At 46.0% G+C, this 26,963-nt stretch overlaps 2 protein-coding genes across 3 annotated transcripts in view; both read right to left on the bottom strand.

Moving 5' to 3' along the window:
* Window positions 1-8,455, bottom strand: part of TXNDC11 (thioredoxin domain containing 11) — a 39,357-nt gene extending 30,902 nt beyond the window's left edge. The window contains exons 1-4 of the mRNA XM_035130815.3: window positions 7,796-8,455; window positions 4,226-4,442; window positions 2,773-2,870; window positions 127-256 (exon numbers count right to left, since the gene is read on the bottom strand). Coding sequence (XP_034986706.3) covers window positions 127-256; window positions 2,773-2,870; window positions 4,226-4,442; window positions 7,796-8,013 — 663 coding nt within the window. The 5' untranslated portion in view covers window positions 8,014-8,455. The remainder of the gene's footprint in view (window positions 1-126; window positions 257-2,772; window positions 2,871-4,225; window positions 4,443-7,795) is intronic.
* Window positions 8,456-10,621: 2,166 nt separating this feature from the next.
* ZC3H7A (zinc finger CCCH-type containing 7A) overlaps window positions 10,622-26,963 on the bottom strand; it is a 29,422-nt gene continuing 13,080 nt past the window's right edge. For both annotated transcript variants that reach the window (XM_035131160.3, XM_088657074.1), the window contains 13 exons: window positions 26,070-26,134; window positions 25,561-25,759; window positions 23,683-23,844; window positions 22,343-22,539; window positions 21,518-21,612; window positions 19,450-19,631; window positions 18,520-18,596; window positions 17,819-17,952; window positions 16,373-16,478; window positions 15,567-15,675; window positions 14,055-14,188; window positions 13,507-13,670; window positions 10,622-11,559 (listed from right to left, as the gene is read on the bottom strand). In XM_035131160.3, coding sequence (XP_034987051.1) covers window positions 11,370-11,559; window positions 13,507-13,670; window positions 14,055-14,188; window positions 15,567-15,675; window positions 16,373-16,478; window positions 17,819-17,952; window positions 18,520-18,596; window positions 19,450-19,631; window positions 21,518-21,612; window positions 22,343-22,539; window positions 23,683-23,844; window positions 25,561-25,759; window positions 26,070-26,134 — 1,814 coding nt within the window. In that variant the 3' untranslated portion in view covers window positions 10,622-11,369. The remainder of the gene's footprint in view (window positions 11,560-13,506; window positions 13,671-14,054; window positions 14,189-15,566; window positions 15,676-16,372; window positions 16,479-17,818; window positions 17,953-18,519; window positions 18,597-19,449; window positions 19,632-21,517; window positions 21,613-22,342; window positions 22,540-23,682; window positions 23,845-25,560; window positions 25,760-26,069; window positions 26,135-26,963) is intronic.

The raw sequence follows: 26,963 nt of genomic DNA, 5'->3' as shown, positions 1-26,963 counted from the left end.
CCCAGTAACCAGAAAGAAAACCAGAAAGAGTCCATTCTTTGTAACCAGAAGCAAGATCATCCTTGAAAGAAAAGCAAACCTTCCAGGAGTCATCAATGGCTAGATCAAAGAGCAGAGGCAAGTTACCTCATAATTGGAGAGAAACTGCTGAAGTTTCGATCGCGATGAGATGTAAAGCAGGGGAGTCATCACTCGGCGGACAAATTTTTCAATGTAAACAGCATTCATCGGGCCTTTGTATTCAATGGGCCCAAAGCTGGCATTAAAAAGAAAAGAAACCAAATTCTGTGTTAAAAGTTTGAAAAGTTAAAATTGCAATTCCTAACCTAATAAAGACAGACCTAGAGCTGGTCAAGGCTAAGAGTGAGCATTTAAGGCAAGCCTTTGCCAACCAGGTGCCTTCCAGATGTTTTGGCCTACTGTTTGCCCCAGCCAGCACAGCTGGAGCTGATGGGAGTTGTAGTCCGAGGGCACCAGGCTGGCAAAGGTTGATTTAAGAGCTGAAAGGTCTGAGGTAGAAGTTTTAACAATGAATGTGAAATGCAGCAATTACTGCCTGAAATGTGGGTAGTCAACACTGTGGCATGAACAGATGTTCTTTCTGCCTTGCCTGAACAGGAGTACGGGGGCATCAAGATCTGGCTGAATCCAGAGTCAGGCCTACATTCCTGCTTGCCTCTCAAATGTAGCACCGCTACTCCTCACAGCCTGACTCAAGAAGGTGGAGAGGGCAGGCAGAAGGAGCTGAACATGAACCATAATGCATAGTAGTATTGTACTTAGGCCTTTCAATTATGGCAAAAGGAACGGGCCATTACCAGCCAAGAATATGGTGGTACCTCGCTAGACGAATGTCTCACAAGATGAAAAACTCGCAAAACGAAAGCGTTTTGCGATTTCAATGGAGACTCACAAGATGAAGTTTCCTATGGCGTGCTTCGCAAGATGAATTTTTTTCGTCCCATAGGGTGCCTCGCAAGACGGAATTTTTCCCCCTGTCTTGCAAGGCACCCTATGGGGAACCGCACTTCAATGCGTTCCTATGGGAGCCGCTTCGCAAAACCAATTTTTCGCTATACGAAGTGACTCGCAGAATGAATTAAATTCGTCTAGCGAGGCACCACTGTACATTAATTGGGGAAAACCAGATAAGGCAACTCAAAAGACTCTTTAAACTGTAACAGAACACATTTCACTCACTCTGTGGCTTTTTCATCCTACTCCCAAACGGCAGTTTTATTCAACGTTTGTGCAAAGTGACTCAACACTTGCAGACATAAAGATAAATGCAAGGAATTCTAACCTGCTGTTCTAGGGCATTCTGCAACAGTTTTTGACTGACAATGCATATGGAGCAAATAGTTATAGCAAGGCACCCCCAGCTCTACTGTGTATTGTAGCACTTTGGAGAGAGAGCAGGGGAGAAACAGCAAATTGTAAGCAGCATGGACAAATCAGCCGTCACCAGCCTTCTGATTGTCTCATCAGATCCAGAAGCCTTCACTGCCCTTGTGCCAGCTTCCACTATAGCTTATCAGGCAACCATTTGAACCTAAATGCAACACAAGCTGCTCCACCGAGCAGCAACTTCACCAGGTCTGGAACCCTGGCAAAACATTGTTAATAAAAACATAAGAAAAGGCTGGTGGATCAGGCAAATGGCCCATCTAGTCCCGCATCCTGTTCTCACAGTGGCCAGCCAGTTGCCCTTGGGAAGCCCCAACTCTGCACTTGTGTTCCACAGTAACTGGTATTCAGAGGCAGCCTCCCTCCAGCCGTGGAGGTAGAACACAGTCATTGTGGCTGATAGACATCGATAGCCTTAGCCTCCATGACAATGCAGGCAATGGCAATTGCAAAACGTTTTGAAAGACCATGGCTCTCTGAGCATGCAATTGTTCTCTCGATAACCTCTCAAAGCTTCCATGTCTCAAATGGAACCATTCAGCTGCAGTTCTAGCTGACTGCTCTTCTAAGCTAAGCTAACCAAACTGCATGCTTGGAGGCAATAAATGCCAAAGAGCAAAGGGATAGGGAACTGATGGTGATAAGGAACTCGGATCTGTGCAGAGATCCTATTTCCTGCTGCTCCCCCCCCTTCCAATAGTATGTCTTCTGATCAACAGAAACAATCTCCATATCATTTCCCAAGTTTCCCACTGTACTCATAAGGCCTAATGGCACACTGTCTTTTTAAATTAGTGCTTAGATATTGGAAAGCCTTCCGATTATGAATTAGAAACCACAATTCCATCACCAGGGGTGCCTGATTATATGCCTCAGAGCAGAACACCACATTCTATTTAGCAAGAAACTGAATTACCAAATGAAAGGACTGTACAACCGTAACTTAGAACATATACACAGAAGGGAACTTTCCTGACTTAAGTGGCAAAATGACACACCCCAGCAAACCTGACAAACAAGAACATTCACACTAAGGTGCAAGAGGTTATGTCCTTTAACTCATGACGCAAAACAAGATTTCTTGACTCTCAGCAGCTGATTTTCATGAGGCATGAGGAAGGAGCAGACAGGATTTGGTCAGGGGTGCTAACCACGCTTAGCAGGAGACAGAGATCTGCTCTGAGCAGAACCTGCCGCCCCACCCCAGTGATTCCTATGAGCAATTTTAAGTTTGAATATTGGTTCTCAGAGGAACTTAACCGACAAGGCACACTGTTTGGGTAGGTGGATAGCCTTGTTCAGCTGATAAAAAGACTTGCCACAGTTAACAAGTTCTGACTTTCAAAGAGCACTTAAAAGCCTTACCTCCGATGGTACAAATATATAACCGGAAAGTAAAAGAAATGTTTCTGTTTCCTGCATTTCCCTTGGTTCCACCAGCAATTGATCGCCACAAACAGCACCTGCAAAAGGGCCAGGGTGGGGGGGATGGAGAGAGTAAATACGAATGTTTGGCACAACCCGTAAATCACTTCTTGAGGCAAGCACAGAAGTCAGCAAACTTTAAGGCCAGAGACTTGGTTGATACACTGCAAGAAGGACAAGTGCAACCCTGGAGAATGCAGCCCGATCACAAGTGGCTGAAGTCTTTCCCTAGCTGCCGGCTATACCTTTACTAGGAGGGTGGATAGCCATGTGATAGCAAACTACAATTCCCAAAATCTACCCAAGGATGGATTTGGGATATTTACTTCCATATTTATTGTTATAAAAGAGACCGTCATCTCTCCACTCTCTTTGCCATATTCAACCAAATCCCTGTCAGGGGCAACTTGTCTGTGAATCCCAGTTACTCACAAGTGACGAGAGTGCCGCTACGCTTAGGTTCTGCTTGTGGGCTTCCCATAGGCATCTAGTTGGCCACAGTGAGAACAGAATGCTGGACTAGAATGAATTTTGGTCTGACCAAGCAGAGCTCTGCATAGGTTCTTAAATTAGTGCATGGAAAAGGGCAGGTGCTTGGCACAAAAAAATGCACATCCTGCAGATCATTATGTAGGTCAAATAAAATATCAATTGCTTAGCCAAGCATTTTCTCCAAATCATACAGTAAAAATGGTACTCCTCTCAAAATTTAATTAAAAGAAACTGATAGCATAATCTGCTGTGGTATCGAATCCACTGGTGTATCTAATGTCTTTTACAATGATAAAATGAAAAACCGTAACACTATTAACTAGGACACTCACTACAAAAAAAGGGATCGTACTCGTTCACAATTCAACTCAGCACTTTAACCAGGTCAACAGCCTCCTGTCTTTGGTCTGCTTCATGTACTGCCATTCTTCATTTACCTGCAAGCCTAACAGATTTTAACTGAATCCTGATTTTACAGCTTTAACTGATTTTTTTTATTGTCGTTGTATTGTGCTCCATGTGCACCACTTAAGAGATGGAGTAATTAAGCAGTATATAAATGATATTAAATAAACACATCTAAATCATGCTAGGAAACAGTCCTATGGGAATACAGTCCATTCCTTCTTAATAAATGAAACCACAAACAGAACCCTAGTTGTGTCAGTCTCTTTTCTCCCCCAACCACTTTGCTATAAATTTCTGTCGAGGGCAATTCCAAATTGACAGGGTTTTGCAGAGTAGAGGAGTCATTGCTAGCATGCACAGCCCTGCCGTTTTCAGGGACCACATGCTCAGTTTGAAATTAGCAGAACATCAGGGTGCCTCTCTCCAAACTCTGATGAACAAGAAAAGTAACTTAAAGCAACAGCTGCATCCCTTCTTGCCCAATGCGCCTTACCTGGTCTGCCAAACTGCTTGCTACTTTCTCAATCTCTTCTCTCACTGCAACAGACTGCCCGCACCACGGAGCATAGAAAAAAACAAGGGTGATTTCCGAATCTTGGCGGATGTCCTCTGCACGATCCAGCTGCCCAAGGAAAAGATCGTAGACTGGAGACGTTGAAGAGAAGAAGCTGACTGGAAGCTTTGCTGGCATTGTCACATCTTTTGCGCGGCTATTTAGGAAAGGAAGAGAGATGCATGTGCATATGTCAGGTATCGTGGGCATGCGATCAACAGAACTCCACATTCTCTCACTTGGTTAGTTGGCAAAAGCTAAAAAGCAGCTTAGGGACATGTTTCCAGAACTGCAGAGCATAGACCAGTTAATCTGGATCAGCAGTTGCCTTCTTCAGCTGTTGCACCCAGCAGAACTAGTACTGTATTCTGAGCCATGACACCTCTGATTCTGAAGGAAGTATAGAGCCTCTGTGAATAGCAGCCATTGGTAGCTCTATCCTCTGTGACTCTAAAGGTAAAGGTACCCTGACCGTTAGGTCCAGCCACAGACGACTCTGGGGTTGCGCGCTCATCTCGCTTTACTGGCTGAGGGAGCTGGTGTACAGCTTCCAGGTCATGTGGCCACCATGACTAAGCCGCTTCTGGAGAACCAGAGCAGCACACGGAAACGCTGTTTACCTTCCCGCCAGAGAGGTACCTATTTATCTACTTGCACTTTGATGTGCTTTCGAACTGCTAGGTGGAGAGGAGCAGGGACCGAGCAATGGGAGCTCGAACCGCCGACCTTCTGATTGGCAAGCCCTAGGCTCTGTGGTTTAGACCACAGCACCACCCACGTCTCTACAGCACTCTTAAAACCACCATCACCTCATCTTGTGCCAGTGAATTCCATTATGTGCTACATGAAAAAGTACTTTCTTTCCCCTGTCCTTCCCATTCAAGCAAGCCTCTCAGTGATAGCACCCAGATTTTGGAATGCCCTTTCTCAGGTAATTCATGAGATGGAGACCATAAGGACCTTTAAATGCCTTTTAAAAACTTACATCCTGCACTCTTTGAAAATTATTATTCATTTTGTATACTGCTCAGTTTTATTTGTGAGATATAGCTGAGTTTTGCTTTTATCTTGTTTCTAGGAAATCTTATTGGATATTGTTACCGGTATGGTTTTTTTGCTTTTACGTAAACTGCATAGAGATTTTTACTATATTAAGCAGCATAATTTAGGAGGGGCAGACAAAAAAAGAAGAGTACTTCTTCATACTGGATTGCCCTCAGGCTCAGCATACGGGAATCCCAAAAGGATAAAGTTGACCACTTTGGAAAGCAGGATACTGAGCCAAATAAGCCTTTGGTCTGATCCAGCAGCATTCTCTTTGTTTACTGTAGTTCTACTTTATTCAGTGGGAATTTGAATTTAACTGAGTTTTGATGTTACAAGCTGTGGAAAAAGGGTTGACTTCCAGTTCTTCTGCACACTGCAGTTTGATGGGGAAAGGCTGCCCTTGCAAATCACTCACAGGCTCTTCTGAGGGTGAAGGGCTGAGTGGGAGATGCATACACAACCTCACAGCATGGCCGCACAGCAGCTCCCATTACCTTTAAGAGAAAAGTCCAGCTGTGTTTCTCAACCCTGAGGCTCCTACTGCATCACAACAATTAGAAACACATAATCATAGCACCTAATTGTTGTTGTCGCTCTTTTAAGTCCTCTGTTCTAGAGAACAGTATTACAGTATGTTTCTATGGATCACGTTTTTACCCAGTCCCATTTCTTGCTGTTCACTGGCATCAAATAAGCCCTTTCAAAATGCATTGTGGTTTTATTTTTATCCTACTGAAACCCCTTTCTGGGCAAAGTACATGTGTACAGTTCTCATGGCTGCAAACATGATTACGGAAAAAGATGCAGGGCCTGAACCAAGAGCTGCCAACATTTCCGTGCAGTCCTGGCTACCTGAAACCCTCTCGCCTGATGCCTTGTGCACTAGTCAAAATCAAAACTAGGGACACGTCAAGTGTTTCGTGGACACAAAACCGGACTTGCCACTTATATGTGCACTTGTTGTGGCTTCCTGTTCAAGGTTTCTGCACCATGCACTTGCTTGTAAACATTCTTTTGCCACATTCAGATGCTAGATGTTTACATGCACATGAAGATCAATTCACAAGCACATCTTAAAAATGTAAGGACTGAAACAGCCTTGAATAACATTACCAAACTTCCAAAATCCCAAGCAATAGCTTTTAATACGTGAACCAGATACCACAGATCACACACTGCAAGTTCCATAGCACTTCCAATGCAATAGGAGAAATTTCATGCAGCATGTGGCCAAATGTCAAGTGATGGCACAATGCGCAATGTAAATGCATCTATGAGTCGCAGAAGGGTTGGGGGAGGGAAGGAAAGACCCAACAAAGAGTACAAAAAGGCAGGTAGCAGTACTGTAGTAACTAATTCATTGTAGACAAATTACATGGTAGCTAATCCATGTCAAAGGAACTGGCTTGATGGAACCAACAGGACAGTTTTTTTTCCAAACAGGTGACAAACGAATGCAGGACAAACCTATCAACAGCTGCTAGCCATGACAGCTAAATGGAGCCCCCATGTACTCAGGCAGTATACCTCTCAATGCCAGATCCTGGGACCAATCAGTGAGGGAAGACCCTCCATGCTTTCTGGGGCAGGGGCTTGTCAAAGGCATCTGACTGACTAGCCTGTTGTTGCAAACCGGATACTGAATTAGATGCAATTAGATTTCATCAGGGCTCTTAAAAAAAAATAGATACAATCCTGGTGACCAGGTCAATCAGCAGCTGTTAACCATGATCCCTAAAGAAGGCAATCTATCCTGGGAGGAAACTCAAGGGGTGTTTTTTTTTGGGGGGGGGGACAGGACGACAAACAAAAGGAAAGGGCTATTGCCTTAAGCTCTACCTAGAAGATTATGTAGGAAGTGCCTTATACAGTCAGACTATTGGCCCCGTCTAGCTCAGTAACGTCCACATGGACTGGCAGAAGCTCTCCAGCATTTCAGACAAGGGGCCTTGACCTGCTTGGGCCAGGACCCAGGACCTTCTGCCTGCGAAACAGATGCCCTACCCACCAAGCTGCAGCATGGATGGTGCTCTGAATGGCCCCAACACCCCGCGCTCTGCTTATGCCCAGGGATGCTCTCGCAGTTGCTGCTTGGATGAGCAGGAGAAGAGAAGCGAGACCCGATCCCCTTCCTCCTCTTCCCCCCACGACCCTACTGCACTTCAACAACAACAACAACAATAATAAATAATAAATAAAAATACCACCCCTCTCTTTCCCAGGGAGAAGTTGCCACTCCCTTCCCCCCAACACCTCATTAGGTGGCTGAGGCAACTGATTCGGATTAAACCTGCTTGGACTCCTGCACGGGTTGATCGGGGCTCCTTTGTTGTGTAAGGGGAGGCTTTGCATTTTGCAGGGAGCACCCCCCCACGCGTTTCCAGGTGTGCCCCCCACCCACCTGGGCATATGCAGAAAGGCCCAACCTGAGCCCCCCCCCTCCTCAGGTGCGCCTTCGCTTACCTGCAGGTGACTTTGAGGGCGACCAGGAAAGCGCAGCTCAGCACCACCGCGGCGCCGCACAGCACCTCGGGCCGCCGGGCCATGCGGGAAGCGCCGAGCCACCGGGGCTGCGGCTTCTTCTCCTCCTTCTCTTCCTCCTCCTCCTGCTGGTGTTGCGGAGCCTCGGGAGGCGCTGAGGGAAGGCCGGAGTCAGGTCCGGGTCCTCCGCATGCCGACATGCCCTCCTCCCTTCCGCGCCGTCCCTCCCGGCCGGGGCCTGGCCTGCCCGCCCGCCCGGCCTAGGCGGGGCCCAGCGGAGCCCCTCACGCTCGCACACGTCGCTTGGCGGCCGGAGCGAGAGGCGCCTCCGCCGCCGCCACGTCTCCCCGCCCTGCCAACCAGCCGGCCGCGGAGGTGGAGACGGGGAGGAGGCGCGCGAGGCCTACGCTCCGGCCTCCCCCTCAGGCGGCGGAGCTCCTCGCGCAGGCCCGCCATGAGCCGCGGGGCGAGAGCGGGCTCCGTCGGCCCCGGGGGGGTTCGAAGCGAGGGCGGCGACGCGGCGGGGGTCTCCCGAGGCGGGCCATGGCGAGGAGGCCTGGCTTTTTCCTAGGCCTTGGGCTCTTCCAGGAAGGACTGCCGCCGCCGGCTGTTCCCTCACACGGCACAGGGCTACCCCCGTGTGGGAATTCGCTTCCACTTCAAATAAAAATAAATATATTGATCGTTCCGTTCCGTTTTTGGCCCGCCGGCTCTGGCCCGCAAAGGCCTCGCTGCCTGAGGATGGAGGGACAAGATGGCGTCGCTCTTGTTCGGCGCAGGCAGCAGCCCAACATGGCTGGCCCTTGAACCTCCCTTCAGTGCTGACCCCGGGATAAGTTAGGGGGCGCAGGGCAGGTACCATTTGGGCACGCCCAGGCCTGGTATCTAAGGGTGTAAGAGCAGCCTTCCTGGATCAGGTCCATCCAACCCAGCACCCTGTTCTCACAGGGGCCACCAAGGTGACCAAGATGTCTCTGGGAAGTCAGGATTCCAGCACAAGAGCTCCTTCCCTTTCCTGTGGTTTTGGAAACATTTATGGCCTCCAGCTGTTGGAGGCACAGCATAGCATCACAGCTAGTGGTAGCCATTAGTAGCCCTCTCCTCCATGAATCTGCGTGATCCTCTTTTAAAAGCCATCCCAAGTTGGTGACCGTCTCTGTCATCTGTGGGGAGTGAATTTTAATTCTGCTCTGCCTGAAAGACACTTATTCCTGTAGCAAGGGTATGTTATGCTGGCTGGCTATACTTGGACGAATCTGGTTTAACCATGAAGGAATTTTGTCGGTTCATGGCCTCTGGCAAATCTGCATTGGACGTTCCCCTACACAGGGATATGACACACACTAATAATAATAATAATAATAATAATAATAATAATATCCCAAGCTTCCCCCCCTGTTCACTATGCTTGATGTGGAAGTGGCTGCAGTAAGCACAGGCACGCATTGAGCTTTGTTGCTTTGCAAGGCTATTCTCGTTGCTTCCGTATTCTGCCCCACGCCCAGAGTGCTTTGTACAAATTCTAGAATGGCAGCAAAAGGAGCTAACCTATCTTTTACCAAATCAGACCATTGGGTCCATTTAACTCAGTATGGCCTACACCGGCCGCAGCTTTCTCCCATGCCGAAATCTGGAACCTCTAGGTCAAGTAGATGCTCTACCACTAAGCTATTACCCCCACCGTTCTAGCTACTGCATTAAAGGGTTTTCCTAGCTTATTTGATGGGGGCTTGTATCCTATAGCACTCTCGAGGCAAGTTGTAATAAAGATTACAACCCACCCCTATTAAAAACTTTCCCAAATGTTTTTAGTGCTGCTCAGATGTGCTTACAGGTGGGGGCGGTCTGAACACACACACACACCCCGGAAAGAAACCTAAAAATGCAGAGCAGGACAACCTTGAGATGCCATCAACAATCAAACATTGTGCATCAAGGGGACTTTTGGCCAGTACTGTATTGGGGATCGTAGGATGCCCAGGCCTCTGCTGCAAGGGTGCACAACTCACTACTTCACAAGCTATGTCTTGGTGTGAATTTAGCAGAAAGTCCATGGTAGAAAATGTTTCCCAGGTGGCGCTGTGCGTTAAACCACAGAGTCTAGGGCTTGCTGATCAGAAGGTCGGCGGTTCGAATCCCTGCAACAGGGTGAGCTCCCGTTGTTCGGTCCCAGCTCCTGCCCACCTAGCAGTTCAAAAGCACATCCAAGTGCAAGTAGATAAATAGGGACTGCTCTGGCGGGAAGGTAAACAGTGTTTCCGTGTGCTGCTCTGGTTCGCCAGAAGCAGCTTTGTCATGCTGGCCACATGACCCGGAAGCTGTCTGCGGACAAACGCTGGCTCCCTCGGCCTATAGAGCGAGATGAGCGCCGCAACCCCAGAGTCGGACACGACTGGACCTGATGGTCAGGGGCCCCTTTACCTTTACGCCTTTACCATGGTAGAAAATGTTCTATTTATGCTGCTGCTGTGGGAAGAAATGAGTTCATTTAGCAAACGTGCTTTGGATCAGGAACAGGGAATGTACTACAACTTCCATCACCTCTGACCACTGGTCATGCTGATTAAAGTGGGGAGTCTTGAGAGCATCTGGGAGGAACACAGGTTCTCCACCCCTGCTTTAATGTAGCCATGTGGGATTAAGAGCATGGAGATGGCAGCTCGCACTCTACCTCAGAAATGCACATACGCATATATTCTACTCTCTTAACATAAAACCAGGAAGTCTGTCTGTGTGTCCAGAATGGCCTCTCTTACCCCTTTTGCTATAGGGCTATTCAGGAGTCTGAAGATATGTTTAGGAAGAGACTTTATGTAAAGTTATCTTTATTACAGGCAATATTGGTCCATACAATACACAATACTGACATACAAGTGGAATCTTTCAAAATCATCATTTAAACAGCAAAGACCAAGAAACAGAATTTTTAACTACTTGATTTTCCAAAAAAAAGTAATACGTGTCTCTCTTCCAAGATCCTTTTCAGCAAGTTATATTGAAACATACAAATAGAGAAAAATACCCCATTCAACATATATTGTAGTTAAATGGTTATTTTGCTTTAAATCTTTTAATAAGAAAATCCTTTTATTATAGCAACCTACATAGAGATAAATAGCAAACTTGTTTTAAACAAATCCTCTCCATTAAAACATCTGAAGAATTTTATCCATCATTTTCTTCTGAGCCCAAAACATCTGTTTTTAGAAGCTTACCTTAAAAAGTTTTCAGCTGAAGGACCAACACTGGGGGCTTGCTAGGCATTACAATACCACCCTTCCCGTTATTTTCCAACTTTCTTCTGTCCAACAGAAGGCGAATAAGCACGTAAGACTTCAGGTTGTGTTTTTATTATAACTTCACCATTCTGTTTCATGAGAGCACAGACAGACCTGCCGACTCCCCCCCTACACATCTACTACATTTTGTTCTTCAGGAGGAACAATACAGGCCAATAAAAGCAGAAAAAATCTGCAGCTTCTGTCACATGCTTTTGATTATTGTCAAATTCTGATTTTATGCTTCCTTCTGGCAACACAAATGCATTGTTATAGTGTTAGTTTAAATCTTTAAACAAAAAACTATATTTTCCAAAGTCATTATCATTCGGAGCAATCAAGTGATCTTTTCTGGCTTTGCTCAGCTTCATTCTTAGAACGTGTCTCCGTTCTTCCCATTCACGGAGCTCAGCAGGTCCATGTGCAAATTTACAGTTGTTTCCCTCCACACAAGTACCAGCCATATACCTGTTTAAAAGAAAGAAGTGCAAAAGGTAAGGAGCAAAACACACTACACTCACAATGCTGGCTCAAGACACTTTGCAGCATAAACCAGAGCACTGGGTGTCCCTCCTCACCAGCAGGCGAGACGCAACCCCTCAAGAAGTCTTGGTGTTACCATCAATTCCCTTCTTCAACCAGCCGCCTAAATTATATCACATGAAGCACCCTGCTTCACAGCACAGCCACCCCTGTGCAAACATGCAATTTAAAAGACCGGGTGGGGTTGCATACTTGACCAGGATGGCAGTGATGGGGAGCCTGCAGCCTTCCAGAAGATGTCGGGACTCCAGATCCCACCAGCCCCAGCCAGCATGCCAGGGATGTCAGAAGCTATAATTCAGCCAATTATCTATCTGCAGAGCCACGGGTTCCCCAACTCCTGCTGAATGGGCCTTGGATTCTGAGATTATCAGCTTCCAACAGCATATAAAGCCCCTGTTCTTCTAGCGCTAGCTGCAGGTGTCAGCCCCACCCCCCCAACTAATCCAGATAACCTATGTGACCACAGGCACTTTTTGGTCTCTGCCAGTAACTAAATGGGGTGGGGGTGGGGTGGGGAGGACAAATGTCTTACATTTTGTCCATTAAAAATGGAGGGGGGGGGAAGGAATCCAAGACTAAGAGCAAGCATAGGCAAATTCGGCCCTCCAAATGTTTTGGGACTACAACTCCCATCATCCCTAGCTAACAGGACCAGGTATGATGGGAATTGTAGTCCCAAAACATCTGGAGGGCCGAGTTTGCCTATGCCTGACTAAGTATTCCTGCTACCAAAAAAAATTGTTGGAGAAACTGGACATCCAGGGAAAGGATTCAATTCTTTCATGAGCAGAAATCACCCAAAGTTTGAGATAAATAAACAGATGCAAGGTCAGCCAAGCCACTTGCCGAGGCAGCGGCCCAGCACTGACTACAGAAGTGATTAAGGCACACCAGCAAATTGGTGCCGGGGTCTTGTGCTCTGTGTCAGGGTCAGGGTCGGTCTTGAGAAGTGAGTTGGAGTCTGTTATGTCTTGAGTTGCTCAAGCAATCAGATTCCCAACAAAAATGTAACCCAGTGCACAAACTGGTAGGAGTGCTGATGAACAGAGAAGAGAGAGCCCTGCTAGGTACAGATTCTTGAATGCCTCAGTGTGAAGGCAGAAAGTGCTCATGTCACAGAGAAGGTGTCACCCACCTCACATGAAATACCCAACAGTGCAAGCTGCTCAGCTTCATTCCATATGCAAAGAGCAGCAATAAAAGCCTCCTCTCAGGTACAAAACATCACATTGAGAAATGGGCCTCTTCCCTCCTCTTTGGTTGTAGGGAAGGTGCTTATAACCGTGTAACAAAATGGATCAACAACTGGACATCTATTGTGTACAAAACTGGAAACTCTGACTCTACTGCAGTGGTGAGGAAGCTCCTAAGATACCAACTTCCATCATCGCCAACTATTGGCAATGCTGGTTGGATCAAACGGGAGTTGACGCCCAACAACATCTGGAGGGCTGCAGCTTCTCTGCCCCAATTAATAAATTATTATTATTATTATTATTATTATTATTATTATTATTATTATTATTTTATTATTTATGCCCCAGCCACTCTGGGCGGTTTTCAACAGAACATTAAAAACAGAACAAAACATCAAACATTAAAAACTTCCCCAAACAGGGCTGCCTTCAGATGTCTTCTAAATGTCATATAGTTGTTTATCTCTTTGACATCTGATGGGAGGGCGTTCCACAGGGCGGGTGCCACCACCGAGAAGACCCTCTGCCTGGTTCCTTGTAACCTCACTTCTCGCAGTGAGGGAACCGCCAGAAGGCCCTCGGAACTGGACCTCAGTTGAACGATGGGGTGGAACCCCAACTCAACTACTGGCTTTCTGTTGAGATGAATGCCAAGGAGTCAAAATGCACCTACCTATCGCAAATGCTGAAATAGCCAGTTGGAAAGCGATGCTGCCAGCAGTTTTGGTCATCTTCTGTGTGGAATACTTTCTCTTTATGCTTTTCTGAGGAGATGTGGCCTTGCCATTGTTTCTCACTGTTACAGTTCTTCCCACACATCCAGCAATGGAAGTCCACCTGGTTCACAAATGCAAGGATGAGACACCACAAGAGGACAAGGCACAGTATGCAAATCTGGTTAACCTGAACAACTGATGGCATTTCTCTGGGCATGACCCATGGGGCTTTGAAAGTGAGATTGTAGCAGGAAAGGAACATGGATTGCCCCCCTGACAGACTATTAGGCCTGTGCTTTGCCAGCTCCAGTCAAGGTGGGGCTGGTGGCAGGACAGGGAAAATGGAGCACACTGTCTAAACAAGCTTAGCAGTACACAATGGTGTCTAATGTTTTAAGCTTGCAGTGACATCTGAGGATATGTGTGTGTGCGGCTTCTCTCAACCCCAAATTAAATATACGATGGGCCTACTGTCACCTAAGGCCTAAGATTCCCCGTCTCTTACCGTAACTTCAGCATAATCTGTTGGCATGTGAATCTGCTTCCCGTTTTCCTTGTTTGCTTGAGCAGCTGGGTCCTCCCCTTTTTCCGGCTTTTGGCTCTTCAGCCACATTTCATACAACTGCTCCATGTCTTGAACTAAGTGAGAACAGAGCTAAAATAAGTTTGCAGCAATTAAGTTAAGAGTAGGTAAACTGAACAGGCCAATACTATGGATACATCATGGACTCACTCAAAAGGAACAAAGTCCAGATCTTTTATTATGGCGGCATACTTCTCAGGGGAGCAGATGTAGCTCAGTGGTACAGCATCTGCCCTGAATGCAGAAGATCCCAGGTTCAGTCCCTGGGATCTCCAGATAGGACTGGGAGAGACTCCAGCCTGAAATCCCAGAGAGTTGCTGCCAGTCAGAGCTAGATGGAGCAATGTTCTGACTCAAGACAACTTCCTGTGTTTTATGACTTATCTTCAGGGCAAATTTTGGTTTGGAAAACAAGTCACAGGGACTCGAACGTTCTCTAGGTCACCTACTGGAGGAGGTAGGAAGGAACAGGGAATGCCTGGCATGGCCATCTTGGAATGGAAGGAACTGAGGAACTTCCAGCTGCACTGTCTCTCTTTCAGCCCACTTTGCTCCCACCAAACACGCCTCACACTGGTAGGCACAGAGCAGCCCATTCATACAGAGGCGTTTTAATTTTACTTCCAAGTGAACTGACCCAATGCAAAACAAAAACAGAAAAACCACTTTCCGAAAACGTCTTACAAGGACACAGTCTTCTGGGATCCGAGCAAGAATGTCGTATATGCAGGGTTTGGCATGCTCTGCTCTTTGCTTAGTTAAAACACATGCACACAAGATGTGACTTATCTTCACATGGAAAAAGCGAGAGGTTATGCAAGAAACTGCAACCAACGCTCTTGAGAATCAGTTTTCACCAACTTTGTTTTTTTAAAATAAAAGATTTTAGTTCTCATGGATGTAAAATGGGTGCTGAGTGTACTCAACAGCATACTCAGAGATGGTCTGCATGGTTATCAAAGAGATTTGTGGAAGGGTTCACACAGAGATTGCAGAGCATCACTACTAAGTCAAAGTCTAACGCAGTCCCACTCAGATAAAATGGCAGAGAACATCTTTTCCCTGTCGTTTTGCTCCACTAGCTTGCCTCAACCTGAATTTGCATGCCTCAGTTTTGCATTGCTTGCTGAAACGTTCTGGGTTTTGAAAAAGTTAAAATACCAACAACATTAACGCAGCATGCCAATTAACTTACACAGAAGGTGTATAAGGCAAAACAACCTAAAACAGAGTGTGGAAACTGGGTTTATGGGGCATTGAATCGGGACTTATCCAGCCATGCTCGCAGACCGCCCTGATCTTGTGGCTCTGGGCACAGACATAATGAAATAAAGGCAGATAACAAGGAAAACCCATACCTGAGAGCAGGCAAAAGGGATCAAAATGCTAACAGGTTCACGGTGTGCTTTCCTGCATTGTTTAAAGTTTACTTACTGCCATTCTCCTTCATATAAGTCCACATTTCTCGCTCTTCATGACTGTGAGCAAAGGAACAGTTTCCGACATACTGACATTTCTTGCCCGATGCAATATGATTGCACAGCTAGATAAGGAAGAAATAAGCTGCTCTCAGAGAAGCTGCATTCTGCAGGAGGAACCATTTGAAGTCTCTCTCATTCTCTCTCTCTCTCTCTCTCTCTCTCACACACACACACACACACTTACACTTTGCAGAAGATGAAACTAGGTGCAACACCTATTTGCATAAATTGGTATTGGAGGAACATCTGAGTTTGGTGAGTTGTGTCCATTCCTTTTACTGATTTTTTAGAAAATCAACAGAGCAACCTTAACATAAAGTAATGTCTGGAATCTTCCAGTTCACTTTCTGCAGACAGCAAGTGTGGTGAAGGGGTTAAACAAATGCTACGCTTTGGGGAAACCTGGGTTCAACCGCCCACTTAGCCATAAAGCTGGTTGGAATGACCTGGCACCAGACACCAACCTCACAGCATTGTTGTAAAGATAAAATGGGACACACATCACCCCCTTGCATATCACCCTGAGCTTCTTGGAGGAAAGGTAGGATGAAAATGCTTGGCATGACCTTCGTGGTCCAGCATTTTATTTTATTTTTAATGCTTACAGCCATGGAACATTTTAACACAAAAGTACAAGATCAACTTCTTCCCACAGATTGTGTAAAAGAACCAACTCTGGATTTTCTGTCTCCAAACGAGTAATGCTAGCACTATGAGGAACACAAAAAAGCCAAACCCTGATTTTAAAGACATGCTCACATCAAACTGCAAAGGCACTTGCTTCTTTGTAGGAAGTGGGCGAATCGTATTCCACTTCTTACGCTCGTTTGACATCACCAGCATCACCCGCCGATCTTTGGTCCATCTGTAAAAGGACAAGGCTAATCAGGGGAGTAACTCAAATTGAACAGCATGGCTGTGGCAGAAGGAATCTCGCACCAGGACTTTAGACGCAAACCAGGCATCCCCAAACTGCGGCCCTCCAGATGTTGTGGCCTACAACTCCCATGATCCCTAGCTAACAGGACCAGTGGTCGGGGAAGATGGGAATTGTAGCCCAAAACATCTGGAGGGCTGACCCAAACAGTTCCTACAATACAGCTATCTTCAACCTTTGCAGACCCAGGACCCACTTATAAACTAAACATTCATCGGGGGACCCATTTCCTAATATTTTATCGTATATTTGCAAGGTGGTAGTGCTGCTATCGTGACCCACCGTGGATCAGGCTGCAACCCACCAGTTGAAGACCAGCTCTATAAAACATGCTTTTGTTTACACAAGGGATGAGGAATTGGTTTCCCAGACATTGTTCAATTCCCATCAGCCCCAGACAGCAGTCAATAGTCTGGGATTATGAGAGTTGTAATCCAGCAACATCTGCAGGGACAAAGGTTCCCAACCCCGGTTGACATGAAGCGCCACAAACATCACAGGATCAAACAGCTTCTAGTTCCCTTTTGGTGAGTGAACAAAGTGTGTCCAGAGGCCCAGCCTTCCGCTAAAGAAATTTTTAAGGTCATGCCTCTGCAAACAGGAACTGGCACAAACCAAAAAACCTGTGTTTTGCGCAAAAGGATTGAGACAGACCTAGCCGAGTTCTATGCAGCTTACGCCTAACAAAGATTCATTTAAGGGTCTTCTCCCAGGTTCCACCTTGAGACTCTTGAGCATATCGTGATGCCTGACCCACTTTTAGGGTGCAGCCAAGGTTAACAGGTCCAGGAACTCAAACAAAAGGCTGCTGTTCTTCATAAAAGCTTATTTTTTTAAAAAAAACAACAACAAACAAACAAGGATACCTGCTTTTATCTGCACTAAGACAAACCATTAGCCCAGGGTTCACAAAACACACTGAACCAGCAGGCACCAGAGGAGATGCAAAACAGCCTTAATCTAGGCTCCAGGAACTACATGTTCATACTAAGCCACTGTTTGGGCTTGATGTTACATGTGAACTAGGTCTGCATGTTAACAGTTTTAATATTAGCAACTCTCCAGCTTAGCTGGTGAGTGGAAGTTTTTATCTGGTAAGGACAGCATCGTTGTCATGTTCTGCAACAAGGCAAAATGTATCCTAAAATCCTAGCTAAAGGACATAATTCCCAACCTAGTGATTCCCTGCCGGCAACCACCCCAAGGGCATTCCAACAAGCATCCAACGCCAGCAACTTTGTGGGGCAGAAGGGAGCCACGTGACTTACGGATGCCTTGCCTTTGCGCTACAGTATTTCTTGTTTTTGTCTGGCTCACTAACTTGGCCATTTCTCCAGCACTGTGCGCACACAAACTTCATTTTCAGATTCAGAGATCCGTGCTTCACTTGGCTGCTGAGAACCTGGAAATGAAACGAAAAGCAAGACCATTTAGGTTTGCAAAAACAATCCAACACCCCATAAACACCCAAGAAGAAAGGAGATAACTGTAAGACTGTCTTTCCCTGTATCAACGCTGCCTGGAAAATCAACATCTACTTCAGAGTGGCTCTTCTGCACCAGGGAAGATTAGGAAAGGGGTGACGAGGGAAACTCCGTACCCAGGAAGCTGCCTAAGTCAGGCTTCCTCAACCTCGGCCCTCCAGATGTTTTTGGCCTACAACTCCCATGACCCCTAGCTAGCAGGACCAGTGGCCAGGGATGCTGGGAATTGTAGTCTCAAAAACATCTAGAGGGCTGCGGTTGAGGAAGCCTGGCCTAAGTAGCTTGTGACATTTGTCCATCTATCCCAATATGGACTTTCCAGGATCTCAGGCAGAGAAGGAACTTTCTTCAGTTCCTGCTATCTGGTTCTTTTTCAACTAGCAATGCAAAGAATGGAACCCAGACCTTTGCATCCCAATCCCTGAACTCCAATCCCTTGATTTCCGTGAGACAGTGTGCTGCTTGGGGCAATCTGAGAAAAATACCTGTGTTCCATGGGCATTAGACTCCATAGCCTGCCAATATTTTTTTGATTCTTGAACAATAGCCTCATGAGAAATACCTGTGGTGAGGAAGACATGCATTTTAGGCAATTTTGATGTTGCTAACCACTGCACAAGCACTACCAAGACCTCCAAGGCCGATATTATATTAACTTTTCAGAATCAGTGACTGGCATTTTTTATTAAAAAAAAGTTAAAAACAGTAATATAAAGATGTTGCCATATCCGATGTGCAGAACAACCTGCATGCATTTTTTTACTCCCAGATTAAGCGTCTGTAGGATTGCGGTTAACAGTTCAATCACAAAACGTAGCTTTCCACAAGCAGTTGATTTTGAATAGACTTTAACCTTATAAGAGACTGAATCATTTAAATACAGCTCTTCTGCTTGAGCACAATTGGTTTGGAGAAAGTTCACAGTCTTCAAGTATCAGGGCACACCTGAAATCTGGCAAGGATGTCTGCAGAAGGCACTGGCATTAGTTGAGTCTTAGCAAGGAACTGTGCTCTGGAATCTTCATTAATCAGAAAACCTTACTGACTAATAACACAAGCCTATGCATGTGTATTCAGAATAGAAATATGCCACAATATGTTCAGTGGGGCTAACTCCCAAGTAATTGCGCACATGACTGCAGTCTAAAAACACAAAAGCTGAAGCACTAAAAACATGCAGCAAGACTCAGCTCTTGCCTGCTTCTTGCTGAAATGCAATTACACTTCACAGACACATATTTAAGGGATGTAGCTGCAATGCACCCGTTTTCATTGTCAAGAAGGTGTGTCGTGTTTTACATCACCCGGGAGTTGGAGTGGGAAGACCTCTCTGAAGTTCCAGAGGGGTTAAGCAGTCTGTCAAAATGAACTCTACACAAATATGTTTTTAGCGCCCATTATTGCACCAGACCTACCTGTCTTACTCTGCATTATCCACACCTGGAGCTCTACAAGACTGTGAGCATAGAAACACTCGTCATCCCGTGAACAACCATAACGAACTTCATGCCGGCACAAATCTAGCTGACACTGAGCGTGAAAAGGTCGTATCTTTGAATACTTTACTGTCGTTTCCTGCAGAATGTGGACAAGGCACCTAGTTGTTGTTTTTTAGAAAAAGGTGAGTGTCAGTAAAAGGAAGTTTCGGAAAAGCTGCTTCAAAACATTTTTGGTTTAGGCAATGACTATTTAAGCCACCAACACCAGAAAGAGGTTTATATGCTCCACTTTAAATAAACAGGAGACTCCTGTCAACATTCACTGTGGTCTACCACGGTTTCCTCTTGCAATGTTACAGAACCTGCAAAACCCACCACCTTAACCAAGATGAATTTGATTAAATCTGCTTTAATCAGTAATACACACCAGGTGTGGGGAGCCTTTGGCTCTCCAGAGGTTGCTGCGCTATGGCTCCCATCATCTCTGGCTATCAGTCATGCTTGCTAGAGCAACATCTGGAGAGTCAAAAGTTCCCCACACCTACTTTAGAACAATTAATCCTACTTAGCATTTGTCTATTACAGAGACGGGGTGTTGAGACTGAGAGGGTGATTTATTTACTCATTTATAGGAATAATTATATACCACCCACTCATAAAACATCAGGGTACAATATAGCAATAAAAAACCCCATCAAGTCAGCCTGAAACAATCATTAAAATGACTAGCTGCTCAAAGAGAATTTGAGACAACTGCACAGGCCTGCCAGCATAAAAAATAATCTCCAGGAGACACGTGATAGCCAAAAGCAAGGATTTCTCTGCCAAATATCTTGTGGAAGAGTCTTCTACAGCGTGGGACTGGCGACGCTAAATGTATGCCTTCTGGCAGAGGCCAGTTGGGCCTCTGTATCACTGAGGGCAACCAACAGCACTCCTCCACATGATCTCCCTGACTGAGTTGGGACACAGTGTTTCAGGCAGTCCTCAAGGGACCCTGAACCCACATTGTTCAAGGGGTTTGCATAGCAAGACAAGAGCCTTGGGGCTGGGCAGCTTCCTTAAGGCCACCTAGTGCATTTATGGCTTTTCAGATGGGGGCTTCCTGATCTGTAGCTTAGTTACTATACTACTTCTGGTCCTGTTGTATCACTTGATTCAGGAATCTAAGAAGCAGGCCAGAGTATTTGGTCCATCAAACCCAATGCCAGATGGACCAGATGGACAGGTGCTCTCTCTCAGCAGAGCCCCCCCCCATCACCAGCTACCACGAGCCTTTATTTTAGCTGGGGATGCCAGGGATTGAGCCTGGCATGCAGAGCAGCTGCTCTACCACCGAGCCACAGCCCCCTCCCCCTGTATCTCCTGCTTCAGGCTCACCTGGTTGGGCAAACATCTGAAATGTGTTCCGGGTCTGTAACAGGTCTGTATCCACCTGTACAGCTGACAGAAATCACCCCTGTTCCCGCTGAATCCAAGGAAAGCTCAGATCAACACAAAATGTTAGAGGAGGGCCACGAGCCAACCACTGGGGGAACTAAACAGGCCTCGAAATAAGAATCAGTAGAATTTGGAACCTAAATGCAGCTGTTTTTCAACAGCACCATGTATCTATGTGACGAAATGCAGCAGACCCACAATGGCTCCTGAATACAATGCATTTACCTGGCTGCCACATATAAAGCAACGCTTTAGTTGTGCTGTTGCTATGGCTGAAACAATCTAGTTATGCATGGAGGAAGACCCAGATAGGAACATAGGAAGCTGCCTTATAGTCAGATCACTGGTCCATCTTGCTCTGTACATTCTACTCTGACTGGCAGCAGCTCTCTGGGGTTTCAGACAGGGCTCTCTCCCAGCCAAAACCAGGCGAGAGGTACCACTGGGGATTTGACCAGGGACCTTTCACATGCAAAGCAGAGCTACAGTCCACACAATTTATTTAACAGTTAAGGGAAACTAGAACATCCACATGCATCTATAATACACACAGAGAAGTATTTTAAAATACAAGAAAGACAAGATATAGGGATTATCGACGTACTTGTTGTCTTCAAAGTCGTGCATAGCAGGGTGAGAGCAATAAGAGGCGTTGTCCTTATTTTTGCTTATTATTCTTGGTTTATGCTCAAAACATTTCTGAAAAACAAAACCAAAGTGCTTTATAAGAAGAAGAGGGGGAAAGGCACCTGTCTGCTATCAGCAAACTCAGGTAGTAAGTGCCAACAGGACTAAAGCCATCAAAGAACTGGAGGGAGGAATGAGCAGACTCTAGAGAACCCTGGAGACCCTAACTACACTGCATTGCAGCGCCAACTTGTGCAAAGCCTAACAAGTAAGTCTTAACTACTAAAAGTGGGGATTAGAGGTGTAAGTCAGGACATTCCACTTCAAAAACCAAAGTTCACCTAGCACAGGGTTGGGGAAGAGGACCCACTGGCGGACGTTTTGATAGGCAGGTAGGGCAATCTAACTGTTTAATCACCTGAGGCTGCCAAGACATTAGGTGACCCACCTTGAAAAGAAAGAATCGGAAGCACATTTGAAGTATGCTCCAGATTTTTCAAATTCTTCTTTTGCAGCCTGGGCCTAGTTTAAGCAAAAGGTAGATTCCTGCAGCCAAGCTCAGTGGGTTTAAAAGGCATACAATGAGAGCCCCTTTGCACCTTCGTCTTTACCTGGACTATGCCTGGCCTCACAAATGATATGGGGCTGGGGCAGGTGGACATGGGTTGGGGGGGGGAATGGCCTCAGAGGCCAAATTAGGACCCCTGCAGATTCTAAGTAGGCCCCTGGGAGGGAGGTCCCTCAGTGCTGACACAGCACAACTGTGTTGCCTGGTTTCTGCTTAACATTTGTCGATACGCACCTCACAAAGAAACATGAACTGCCCGTGATGTTCCTGCAAGAGTCGGGACACGGTCAACCTGATCTCTCCACTGCCTTCAAAGAGAGCTTCGCGACTGAAGGCCCCTTTGCGTTCCAGAGTCCACACATCTATTTCTTCTTGGCAGTAAGCAAAGGTGCAATGGCCAGGATATCTGCACTCTTCTTCAGCAGCAACATCTGGGAAACGACAGGACATTAAAGTGAGCTTGGAAAGCCTTTATGCAGCATCGACCCTCCTTTCATCCTCACTCATGGCTGTACAGCCTCTGCTTCATTCTGGACCACTGGGTGGAAACAGGGAGGGGAGGATTTCTCTCTGTATTTCCAGCATCTGCCTAGCGATACAGACCCAGCCCTACATTTTCTTTTAGGCAAGAGTAAAGTTACAGAAAGGGGTTATGTTCTCCTTGCCAAACAGCTGGATGTCGCACCTGAATTCTCACCCACGCTTAACCACACACCTAATTTCAGAAGCAGCCAGACAGTGATAAGCCAGCTTTTCTTTAGCCACCCAAAGAAACGGATATGAGAGTGGCTGTGCTCTGCCTCCATACTTGGAGGCAGTAATGTTTCTGAATGCATTGCTGGAAGTTGCTGAAGGGGAAAGGGCTCTCATGCTCAAGTCCTACTTGTGCATTTCCCATAAACATCTGGTTGGCCAAGATGAGAACAGGGTGCTGGACTGGATGGGGCCATTGGCCTGATCCAGCAGGCTCTTCTTGTGTAGGCAATTGGCTAGCTCCTAGCTTCAGTTTCTCTTTTGAGAATAATAATAATAATAATAATAATAATAATAATAATAATAATATTTATACCCCGCCCTTCCCAGTCAAGACCGGGCTCAGGGTGGCTAACAACAAAAATATCAAAACAAGCATAAAAGAAACAATTCAATTAAAATACAGATTAAATACAATGTTAAAATTCAATTATAAAATGGGAATCTACAAGTGGAACCTCATTTAAATATCTGTAGGATAAAACCTTAGGGGAGGGTAACAACGGGGTCAGACTGAGTCAGTCCAAAGGCCAAGCGGAACAGCTCTGTCTTGCAGGCCCTACGAAAAGATGACAACTCCCGCTGAGCCCTAGTCTCCTGAGAGAGAGCGTTCCACCAGGTCGGGGCTAGTACTGAGAAGACCCTGGTCCTGGTCGAGGCCAGTCTAACCACCTTGTGAAGTGGAAATAACCACATCACTTCGCAGGGGTTGTCACAGAAATAATGGCGGAAATATTGCTACCCACATCGAGTCTTCAGGAAAGAATGGGCTACAAATGAATGAGCTTAAAATGCATATACCCACGAGTGAAAATCCTTACCTTTACATATATAATACGGTCCCACATACTGTGTTTTTGTTGGCCTCGGCCTAATTTTCTTCCATGATTTATCTTCAGAGTTCTTTATTCTACCTACTAAGATATCCTTCTTACACATGTGCTCTAGACTGGGAAGGTAAGTATAATCCAATACTTTTGGACCTAGAAGGAAAAAAAACAGGAAGGGCTTAAAAAGTTTGTCTAGTTATTCACAGCCATTAATTGTAGAACTGAAGGAAGTCAAACAGGAAGGTGACCAACCTCAGCTCAGCTTTTAACTTGCATCCATCTACCTAGAAAACTAGATCAATAGCTGTGCTTTTGCAAGGCTCCTGTTTTCGGATTCTCGCCGAACAAAGGGTAGCTCAGGCATCATGTCAAGCCAAGGTTTAGCATTAAGCATGCATGAGCTGTCAAGAGCTTTGGGATCTCATCCTCCTGGTCTCAGAAATTTCCCTTTTTGGCACAGAAATCCCTCTTTCAAACCATAGACTGATCAGCAAACTACACTTTGCCCAACACCAAGACAGGAGGGCAGGAACTGCTGTGTCCAAGGATAAAAGGTAAAGGTAAAGGGCCCCTGACCATTAGGTCCAGTCATGACCGACTCCGGGGTTGCGGCGTTCATCTCGCATTATTGGCCGAGGGAGCCGGTGTACAACTTCCAGGTCATGTGGCCAGCATGACTAAGCCCCTTCTGGCGAACCAGAACAGCACACGGAAACGCCGTTTACCTTCCCGCTAGGCGTGGTACCTATTTATCTACTTGCACTTTAGCGTACTTTCGAACTGCTAGGTTGGCAGGAGCTGAGACCAAGCAACGGGAGCTCACCACGTCGCAGGGATTCAAACCGCCGACCTTCTGATCGGCAAGCCCTAGGCTCTGTGGTTTAACCCACAGCGCCACCTGCATCCCGTGTCCAAGGGGAGGAAGTGTCAAATCCTGAGGATCGTGACTACTAATCCATCATACTGAGGTAGGGCACTATGTTTCAGCCACCTCTATGAAAAAAAGGAGCCATTTCAAGTGGAAAGCAAAAAACTTCCATCAAACCAAAACAAAGATATGCTGGCCTCAGGTCATGCACTGAGATTTCAATTCCTAGGCACCAGAATCTATTTTAGGTGCTTGTAACAAGTTTAGCGTAAAAAGAAAACGTTGCGCTACTGATTCACAGGAGAAGGCAAAGTTCTTAGGCACCATCAGCATCTTGAAAATGTCTAGACTAGAGCTTTTTGCAGAATGGTTATAAGATTAACATAAATTATTTTAAACCAAAGAATGGTTATTATTCATATGGAGGGCAATTATCATAAACCTAATTTAATTCACTCTAACCAAAGTAGCCTAGTCTGATTGAAGAAAATTTTAAATTTGTACTTTTTAAATTTAGGGCTACTCTGTTAGTCACTCTGAGAACATAAACTTATGACGAAGGTGCACAGTATAAATTGGCTTCCGCCTGCAGGTGTTGGACTACAGATGTTGTTGGACTACAACTCCCATCGGCTCCAGTCAGCACTGTAATGGGAGCTGTATGCCAACAACATCTGAAGGGCATGGAGAAGGCTGGTATAAATTATGTAAGTAAAAAAGTGACGCTCTTCAGGGTCACCAGTGCACAGAAGTGGTTAAATTATATTGTCCGTTCACAGCAGGTGCTTTAAAGATGCTTTTTAGCATCCGAACAAGCAATAAAAAGGTAAGCTAAGGTGATGGAAACAGCTGCAAGCCCTCGTCCATCTATCAAGTATTGTAGTCCTTATCCTAGTCAAGAGAAGCAGAAAAGCATTGATACAGACTCCTGCTATGGTCGCTTCAGCTTCCTCCCCACTCCCACCCCCAAAGTTAAGTCATCACCTGCTTTTGCTCCTTACCCTTTTTGATAAAGCACGACTGGCAGGCCTGTCTTAGCTCATGTGTGTTTTCCAGGGGATTTCTTGCAACTAGGGAGGGCGTTGTTGACACAGGTATACTAGGGGGTCCACTGCCAAACACGCTAGAATAGTCATTTCGACCCGGACTGGAAATCCCAATGTAGTTCTCGGACCCAAACAAACTCGTAGGCCCATTCATCTGCCAGAAGGAACAAAACGGGTTTTTTTTTTTTTTTAAAAAGCATTCCATCATCCTCATTGTCACTACATTTTTATCCCAACGACCCTCCAAGCAGCTCAGGGCAGTGTACATGGCTCTCCCCCCCCCCCCGAGAGAGAAAGCAGTTGGCTCAAGGCCACCCAGTGAGTTTTGAATCTAAGTGGGAATTTGAACCCAGGTCCCCCATGGTCTCAAGCTCATTTGCTAAAAGGAGAATGAACAAACCAGCGACTCAAATGGATGAATATGGGAACTTCAAAGCATTTAGAAAGTTTGTAAAGGTACTTACAAGTCGAAGCGGAGAATTACTGTTTAACGCTGACGTGACATCTCTAGGAACAGAATTGGATATATCTGTTGGGATCAAGAAAGTCACAGTTTGGGCACACATTTCACTGCTGGGGGAAGTGCAATGGGCAATGCCAATTGATCAGATGAAGCAGACATGCTCCATCCTTGCACAGAACCCCACCAACTCAACCAGGTGTCTTGGCAAGGAGATCCCCAAATTAGTGTGCTACAAGGGGGCAAACTGTGTCTTGCAGAATTAGGCCACTCTGCTCCAAACCATTAAAGAGAGGATGAGCCCCACCTCTCAGCCGATACAGGGATAGTATCTTGTGCTGCAGCAAACAGGAATGAAAAGAGTATGGAAGACTTGCCACTGCTCAGGAACAACAGTCCCTTCCATCATTAGGTACAGAGGAAGGCAGGACAATGGGAGAGATATTCATTAAGCTCTCCTGCAGTTGCAAGTAAGATGCCCACTCATTGTTCTGGGTAAGTAAACTGAGTGTGTGTGTGTGTGTGTGTGTGTCCCTGTCGTTGAATCCAACAATAACATTGAGAGTGGGAAGAGAAACAGAAAACAGAAATTACTGCGAGCATTCCTTCTCCTTGGAGATGTAAGGGTATCCTGTGAAGTGAGTTACTCTACCTGTTACAGGGTGCCCTTCCAAGTCCACAGAGGCTATCAGAAGTTTAAGAAGCACTGAAGTCAGCAGCTACCTCCACGCAAAAGTATGAGGCCCCTTACACGGAAGCAGCCAATTTTTTTACTTTAGTTTCTTTAATGGGAAAGATTGTAACTCAGCGGTGAAGCATCTGCCTAGCATGCAGAAAGTCCCGGGGTTCAATCCCTGGCATCTCCGGGTAGGGCTGGGAGAGACCTCAACCTGAACTG

This window comes from Zootoca vivipara, chromosome 13, assembly GCF_965207765.1.
Source record: "Zootoca vivipara chromosome 13, rZooViv2.hap1.1, whole genome shotgun sequence".
NCBI lineage: Eukaryota > Metazoa > Chordata > Lepidosauria > Squamata > Lacertidae > Zootoca > Zootoca vivipara.
This window is presented reverse-complemented; position numbering and strand designations above follow the sequence as displayed.